Here is a 9,133-nt window from a genome sequence, read left to right on the forward strand (position 1 = left end):
CATATCCTCATCCCTCTGCTTCCACCCTCTCCCATCTCTCTTAGATCCTTATACTCATTCTATAATAATGGTTTTATATAATATTTATCCTTGTGGTACTGAGTTAGTTCACTCAGCATAATGATCTCTAGTCCCTCCCAAGTTAGGTAATAATTTACAAAATTATTGCTCTTGCATGCTGCATAGTAGGTTTTGAGGTCACTGACTGCTGTTTGAAGATTATGGGTGATTTCTTAAAACTTAGCTGTACTCTGAAAATATTATTGTATTTTCATTGCTTACAAGCCTATTTCTTTCTCTTCGTAATAGGTTATAGTAGGGATTCTTCTTCCTCCCACCATCTTGTTTTTGGAATTTCGCACCTATGATGACTTCTCATTTCAAACATCCAAGGAAAATGAAGATGGCAAGGAAAAGGAAGAAGAGAACACGGTCAGTGTTAATCCTGCTCAAAAAAGGAGTCACTTATTATCATTTCTTAAAGTATTTGGATTTCTCTTATGATGAATTTAAAAATCTTAATAGTTGGGGGATATTTTAATTCTTTACTTCAAAAGGTTAAATCCAAAGTGCATGGTATTTCCCATCTAGCACCTGTTGTCATATGTTTGTTCTGTTTTCCAGGGTGTAAATGCAGATGCTGGTTCAAGGAAGGGGGATGAAGAGAATGCGCACAAGAAGCAAAGAAGTATTCCCATTGGAACAAAGATCTGTGAATTCTACAATGCACCCATTGTCAAGTTCTGGTTTTATACAGTAATGCTTTCTTAGTAGCATTTTCTAATTAGTGTGGGGTTTGTGGTTGTTGTTTTAAATACTTAGTTATCTCAAAGTTAGAAAGTGTCAAAGGCTTGAAAGTCTACAAAAATGTATTGATTTATTATGAATTATTAAAACAAATCCTGATACTGATGGATAGTTTTTACTGAAATTGGATCAGCTATCTTGCCATACAACTATATGTAAAAATAGGAACCCTAGTGGCATTGTAGTTAAGTGCTTAACTATTAACCAAAAACGTCAGTAGTTCTAACTCACTTTCATATAAACTCTGTAAAGTAAGCCTTTGTAAGAACCCTAAGAGTAGTTACACTCTGTCCTCCAGGGTTGCTGTGAGTTCAGAAAGGACTCAACAGTAGCAGGTTTGGGTTTTGATGGTATGTTTTTAGTATATGCATGAATATGGCCACCCTGGCCAAACAGATTACTTAACAAAGTAAAATAGTTAAATTATATTTCCCTAGGCTACAGGATTTTTAAAATAAATATCTTCAGAAATACAAAACTGAAAAAACACTTATTTTCAAATGAACAAAGATGACTAACGTGCTAATGAGTAAACTCACAAATTTTTTTTTTCTCTCACTAAACCATTGGGGCCTGGATGTAAATTCTAAGCATGTTGTTGTTGTTGTTATGTGCCGTCGAGTCGCCTGTGACTTATGTACAACAGCCCTAAACTCTGCCCGACCCTGTGCCAATCTCACCATCTCTAACACACCTACCCCCATCTTTATTCCAGTCACTGAATCAATCCATCTCATCAAGGGCTTTCTAGGTATAAGGCAGCAAATTAAGGTTTCTCTGTTCTACAGTACACATCAAGATGAAAACTCACATCAACCTTTGCCCTGTCCAGTGACTTCCGTCTTTGACAGGTCAAGAAGGTTTAATGTGCTCTCGCTGCCTGAGAGGAGGGTGGGCTGTCTCGTGGGCCAGGCTTCTCTTGGGAAATCTCAAAGCACTAAGACATCGCCAGCACTGGACAGTTTTTGGCACTTGGGTTCCATTTGACTGGGTGAAAGAAAGAGAAAGAATGTGAGGAGCCTGGTCTCATCTATGGATTAGGCAAGCCTGGGAGAGGACAAGAAAATGGGAAGAGGTAAAGCTCTGAGAATGGCACCTTGGGGCTGTTTACAGACTCTGGGCCTGGGAGGTCCCAAACATCCAACTTTTAGCTGCTATACCTAATCATGAAGCTACCTGAGACAAGCCTGCAGGAGAGCTTAGCTACTGCTGTTATACAAGAGGATGAGTCAGGGAGCTACTCAATCTTGGCCTGATGCAGGAGCTCTAAGCATTATCTTGGCACAAAGAGGAGGGGAGTTTTCACTTTGTACAGTGTCCCTGGGAATTCTGATGCAATCCAAAATTCGTGGACTCCAGTTCTAATCCTCCTGTGAGAAATAGATGGTGGAAATCTTACCATCAACCTCAGCCATGGGTCCATGTTTTATTGGACCAAAGACTAAGTAGGTGAGTAAAGAGAAATCTTTTTTATGAGTAAAGAGAATCTTTTTTTTTTTAAAAAAGGTTGCAGAATCATGAACACACAATTGCAAGGGTCTCCCCAAGATTGAGAAGGGATCTGTGAAGTGTCCTGAAGCAAAAACATTGCCAATCTTCACACTGAATCAAACCCAAACAATACCTCCATCTCATACTTTATTCACCAAGAACTTCCATTTTTTTCTCACCACAAAGATGAGGCTCCAAGCACTGCCAGAGTATAGCCTTAGACACATTAGTGCTAACTGAGGGAACTCATGAGAAAGCCATGTGTGCCTGGTCAGACAGCTCATCAGCATGAGCTCCACTCTCTTACTGGCCATCAGTAGTGAAAGATTCAAGGAGGACATTTTCAAGGCAGCAAGGAAGAAATAACATTTCCCAGTTTCCAGGAATATAAAAGATACTCTAATCAACTACTGAAAAGTTTCACTACTTATCCTAATTTTGTGCTGCTTAATTTCCCCCTGAGGAAGATACTTGTATCTTCCCACGGGAAATGAATACCACAGCTCTCATGATAAAATGCCACCCAACCTACTTCAGACTTTTCTATTGTTCAGGTGATTTCAGTGGAAGGCTTCTCAAGAAATCAGTCATGTTGGAAATAGAGCAAAATTTCAGAAGATTTGTTATCATGAAAATAGGTTTTCAAAATTTTATTTTAGGAAATTACCCAAGACCACTAACTAGCAGCTGCTCTCTCTTTCAGATCTCATACTTGGGCTATCTCCTGCTTTTTAATTATGTCATCCTGGTGCGGATGGACCGCTGGCCCTCAATCCAGGAGTGGGTTGTCATCTCCTATATTGTGAGCCTGGCCTTAGAGAAAATTCGAGAGGTAAGGACACCAAAAAAGCCACACTATGCACAGATCTCAAGTTAAACATGGCTTCTTTTTAATTTATTTTTATTATTATTTTTGTGTGTGTGTACTGTCAAATCGGATCTGACTGGTACAGGAGGAGATTGCCCCTCCTTCTCCAACAGAGCATCTGGTGGATTTAAACCGCATACCTCTGGGATTGCAGTGCAGCTTTTTGCCACTAGGCCACCAGAACTCCCAAACATGACTTCTTATTGCAAAAATATCGCATAAGCATTTAGGTACTATGAGACTTGTCTTTAGTGATGTCAAAATTTCAAGTTTATTCCATTCACTTGTTTAAAATTCACATATCTCTGTGTCCAGCTGAACTTGGAAAAAAACATAGTCAATCAATATTCAAGATATTAAAAATAAATGATGATTAAGAAAAAAATGGATCAGAGCCTAGATAAACATTATCAGGGACCTGTTATGTACTAACTACTGTTGTTGTTTTGTTGTTGTTAAGTACCATCAAGACGTCTATGACTTGTAGCAACCCTATTCACAATAGCTCTGAACTCTGCCCTATCCTGAACAAGTTTCATTGTCTCTGATACACCTAGCCCCATTATCTCAGTTACTGTGTCAATCCATCTCACTCAAGATCTTTCCTTGGGATGTTCCTCCACCTTGTAAGCATGATGTCCTTCTCCCAGGTCTGGTCCCTCCTGGCAGTTTTCAAATTTAAGGTCAAATTCTGGAAGCTAAAACTAGAAGCACAGAGATGCAAGAGATAAAATGGTCCTTGAGATTTGGGACTTTGAACCACATGTCCTAGGTTAGGATCTCTCAACCTGGAGTATGGAATCTTGCAAGAGTGCCTTAATGAGCTGGGCTCTCAGGAGAGTCACATGAGGGAAGTAGAAGAGGAAACAGGGATTATCTCATGTGGAATCTCACTCCCACATAATCCTGCAGGTGGCTCTGAGTATATTGAGCTATCCCCATCAGTCATTAGCATTGACAGCTCCAATTACCTAAGAATAAGCCTCTGAGAAGGTGGCAGGTTGAACCTAACTGCAGCATTGCAGCAATTAGGTACAAGGAAACACACCTCGGGATGTGGACAAGGCATCAAACCATCTATTGCAATCAGGGCAAGCAATATTTTCAACTCAGTACTCTCAGTACTAAGATGGAGCAGACATCATCTAATACACGATCCTTACGTTACAGAGGATTTAAAATTAAAGTGTAATTTAGAGAGATAATCTGTGCAAGTGGCAAAGGAAATTTGATTAGGGGCTTTTCTTTCTAACATAATCCACAATGTTTACTTCTCTTCTACTGCTTTTTCTTCTCTAACTGGGTTTTATTCAAACCTTCATAATATTAGTTAGGATTTCCCAAATGGCTGCCCATGTAGCTTATTGCTTCATGATCTTTGCTGAAAATTAGCAATAAAGAATAGTCACTGTTCTTTATGTCATGAACTCAGTTCCATTTATGGGAAAGAGTTACAGGAAAGGTAGCCCTCAGCCAGTGTGCACTGACTATCAAAATAATGAATCCTTCTAGGTTGGCAAATAACTACAATTCACCCCACCTATGTCCCTTGGGCCTACCTCTTGGAATATTCCTGACACTGAGGCCCCTAGTACCATCCCAGCACTAAGCTGAGTTCACTGTATATGCCTGTGGCACAGTGTATTACTTACCAGGGCCCTCTTCAGCTATGGTTTTTGTGACATCCACTCAGGGCAAATTAGCTGTATGGAACCTTTGATATTTGGGGCTGTTTGTTAGCTTGATTAGGCTATGATCTCCAGTATTATGTGATCACACACCATTTTGTTATCTGATACAATTATCCTTCATTTGGTAATATATTTAAATTCTACCCTCCAAACTCTGGAGCTCCAGTGGTATGTCAGTAGAGAGCTGAATTGCTAACACAAAAGCAGCTCCTCTCAGGTGGTTCTATTCCACTACCTGCTCCTCGGAAGACAGACAGACGATCTATCACTTACAGCTTCTGAAAAAACCACTGGAGGGTCAGCTATGAATTTGTGCAAAATCAAAGGCAATGAGTTTTTGAGCTTTGAGATCTGTAGTTGTGGTCCTATTTGGGAGTGAGCTGTCATCTTAATGAATCAGTTTTACTAGAAGATGTGATTCAAGTCACTACACTTATCCCAGTCTTATCACCCTTCCCACCTTTATTCATCCCTTTTACTTTACAAAAGAGTAAAGAATAGATAGGAAAGAAGAGATTGAAAAATAAAACATACACACATGTAAAACTTAAAAAAAAACACCAACCCCCTCAAATTCATTGTCATGAAGTTGGAACTACCTCATAGCTGACCGTCCAGCAAATTTTCAGAGGTTGTAAGTCCTATGGGAAGATCTGTCCATTTTTCTCCCATAGAGATATTGATGAATTCTAAACACTTTGGGTTGGCTGTGCAACCCTCTAACCCACAGGGCTCCAAAAAAGAAACGAATATATACAAGCATGATATGGTACAGTGGATTTCCCAGTCCATGGAGTTATAGAGCTGAGTGCCTTTGGGCATGAAGCTTGTTCTCAGAATGGAGTGTCTCCGGGCATTTGGTGAAAGACCCATGGAGCAAGAGGGCTGACCCCTTAAAATGATGCCCATTAGAGGAGTAGGGTACCTCCAGGCACTTACTGGTGGAGCTAAAAAGTTCTGTTACACTTGCATGAGGAGGTCAAAAATAAGTCTGGCCCAAGAGGGCTAGAAGGCTGATGGACTAAAGACCACAGAGATGCCTGCCTACATGCACAGTTCACCAAAGAATGGTATCTTTAGTTACCTCTGGCCCTGAACTGTAACCTAAAATATCTCTACTAAAGCCCTTCATTGCAAATACTGCCTTTGAGTTTTGTGTGGCCACTGCAAACAACTATCAGACCCCGCATAGGAGAGAATGACTGTGAAGAATGGTTGGTGTCAGAATTGGGGGGAAAGGTTGGAAAGAGGAGGCATATCTGACATCTACTTTATAGAAAGAAGGCTGGAAATGATGACACGGATGCTGATTCTTCGACCTCGTGAAGCTAGAGGCCAGACACCTCCATCATGCTACTTCTTAAATGTTTCAAATTTTAATCTGAGGAAATGTCCTCTGGTAACAAGAAGTTGTGCTGCAATCCCAAAGGCACACGATTTGAGGCCACGAGCTGCTCCGCAGAAGAAAGATGGGCAATCTTCTCCTGTGCAAATAATTGCCTCTGAAAAGCCACTGGAGAGTCAGCTATGGGTTGTTCCATCTCGATGGTATACAACAACAAAAGAAACAACAGTGTCTCAAGAATGGAAAGCCAGGCTTAACGACTTCTTACCTCTCATATCTTTCATCCTCATAAAGTGGACTGCCCTGTGGGACCATGCAATGTTCATGTCTCTGCTGGAGTCTTTCTCTTGTGCTAAATGTGGAACATCAGCTAGCAGATAATCAAAGAAAGTTACTTTAAGTACAGCCAGAAGGATATAATTCAGGAGGCATTTCCTGATAATCGTGTTTTGGAAACCTTAAACCTAGGAATATCAAGGATTCCAAAGAATCTAACTTTTGTTCTCTGTCTAAGAAGATGGGTGTCAAGCAGTTTTACACAAGAAATGGAACCAGTGCCCTGGAATGTTCCACGAGTCCTACCTATCCATAAGTTTAAGAAGTCAAGTATGCCACATAAAACTCTTTGTTTATGTGTTCTTTGAGTTTTGGTTTTGTGTTTCAGATTCTCATGTCAGAACCGGGCAAACTCAGTCAGAAGATAAAAGTTTGGCTTCAGGAGTACTGGAACATCACTGACCTTGTGGCCATCTCCGTGTTCATAATTGGAGCAATTCTTCGCCTACAGAATCAACCATATATGGGCTATGGTCGCGTCATCTACTGTGTGGACATCATCTTCTGGTACATCCGTGTCCTGGACATATTCGGTGTCAACAAGTACCTGGGGCCCTATGTGATGATGATTGGAAAAATGGTTAGTACAAACCCCAAGAGTGGTGAAGAACATCTTGGGTAGGCTGGGAACTTGGCTTTATTTGGTCTTTTCTCTGCAGGTGTTTCTTACAGGAAATGTTCTTTGTTCTAAATGCACAACTGATAAGTTAGTAAAAACCAACTGACAAACATGAATTGAGGGTTTTGTGGGACGAAGACGTGAAAAGAAATGTAGACTTTGTTCTTGAGGATTTTCCTATCTAGTTAGTGAAGAAACACAAGCTCATAATTTAAACCAGAATAACAAATTTTAAGCTGTAGTTCCAAGCAGTGATAGGATAGGGACCATGATGATGCATAAATCAGACAAGATCCGCTACATTGCACAGAATGGATGTGGTTCTGCAAATCATCTGAGAAAAGAACTTTCTACTAATGACTATGAGATTTCAGTTCATGTGAGCATATTCTCCATCTGGTATGAGATGAAGGCAGACTTCAGAGCAGGGAGTTAGAAAGAAGTTCTGGAGCACAGTTTTAGGAGGTCCCAAAAGAGGCAGTAAAGCAAGTATGGCACAGTGACAAGATAGTCTTATTTGGTCAAGGTCACACAAGCTGTGCTAGTGAGGAGAAGCCAGTTGCTGTCGCAAGGGTGCTCAGGGGGTCCAGGAGCCCAGGCATAAATAAGGTGAAACTCAAATGCAAAGTGCCAGAGGAGGCCACAGTACCTGAACTAAGAAGAAAGGGAAGCTTTACTACAAGTAGTAATATAAAGATACGGCTTCAAGAGTTAAGTGTTAAAGTAAAAAAAACAAACAAACACATAACCAAGTAATAGGACTACCCATGGCATGTTCTCAGTTACTTCTCTATCTGTTGTCAGGAAAAGGCATATTGCTTGTCCCGTAGAATCACATTAATGCCAAAATCGAGGCTCTTTTCTTGGAATTATGGGGCATTTTTGGGTGAGATCTGGTAATGAGAAAGACCCTGGACCATTTAAATATTGATTCCTGTTTTAGGATTGGAAGTTCATTGATTTAGAAAACAGAATATTCCTCCCAGCACACTACATTGATTATTCTGACACTCACCCATTTGTCAGATGGCTGATGGCCTGCTAAGGGCTGCATACAGTTCCACCATGGAATCAGGACAGATAGAATCTGTGCTTTCTTGAAGTTCACCCCCAGTGAGAAGATAGATAATGAAGGAAACAAAGAAGGCAATCAAAAATTGTACCAAATAATGTACTTGTAGTGTAAAGAAAATGAGGCAATGGAAAGGGATGGAGAGTAGTAAGGTTGCTCTTTCCAGAGGAATGGTCTGAAAATCCTTTCAGAGAAATTGATGTGTGCAGCCACCTGGGAGACAAGTTTTAAAAATAACTATGGAAGACATTCCAGACAGAGAGAACAAGAACAATAGTCCTGTAATGATTGTTTGTGAGGAGTCCTGTGGATAAGGAAGTCAGAGTAGAGAAAATGCAGAGAAGATCAGGCAGTAGGCCACTCAGGGCATGGGGTGGGGTGAGATGAGGATTTGACGTGATCCTGGATTTTGGTAAGGGCAAGACATGGCTTGACTTAAGTTTAGAAGGGTCAATGAGAGTGTAGGGATACAAGAGCAGGAGCAGAAGCAAATGCTAGGGCTTGGGGTGGGAGCAGTACATGTGGTCTCCTCTAGTAAATTCAGATATATTTTGAAGACAAAACTAGCTGGATTTGGCGATAGATTGGGTATGTTGTTGTTGTTATGTGCCGTCGAGTCACTTGTGATTCATACTGACCCTATGTACAACAGCCCTAAACCCTGCTCTATCCTGTGCCAATCACATTGCCTCTGACATACCCATCCCGATTACCCAGTCACTGAATCAATCCAGCTCATAGAAAGTCTTCCCCTCCTGCACTGTCCCTCCAACCTACCAAGCATGATGTCCCTCTCCAAGGACCTGGCTCTCCTTACAACATGTCCAAAGTATGTCAGACGAAGCCCCAGAATCCTTGCCTCCAAGGAGTAGCCTGGTTTAACCCTCTCCAGGATGAATCTGTT

The 9,133-nt window shown here is 40.9% G+C and overlaps 1 protein-coding gene across 1 annotated transcript in view; it reads left to right on the forward strand.

Annotated features, from left to right (window-relative positions):
• The window catches only part of TRPM1 (transient receptor potential cation channel, subfamily M, member 1), a 172,483-nt gene that overhangs the window by 79,894 nt on the left and 83,456 nt on the right, over positions 1 to 9,133 (forward strand). Inside the window, exons 18-21 of the mRNA XM_006902938.1 lie at positions 310 to 432; positions 625 to 756; positions 3,002 to 3,130; positions 6,867 to 7,118. Coding sequence (XP_006903000.1) covers positions 310 to 432; positions 625 to 756; positions 3,002 to 3,130; positions 6,867 to 7,118 — 636 coding nt within the window. The remainder of the gene's footprint in view (positions 1 to 309; positions 433 to 624; positions 757 to 3,001; positions 3,131 to 6,866; positions 7,119 to 9,133) is intronic.

Source organism: Elephantulus edwardii, unplaced genomic scaffold, assembly GCF_000299155.1.
Source record: "Elephantulus edwardii isolate Elephantulus edwardi_28Jun2011 unplaced genomic scaffold, EleEdw1.0 scaffold00473, whole genome shotgun sequence".
NCBI classification, from domain to species: Eukaryota; Metazoa; Chordata; class Mammalia; order Macroscelidea; family Macroscelididae; genus Elephantulus; species Elephantulus edwardii.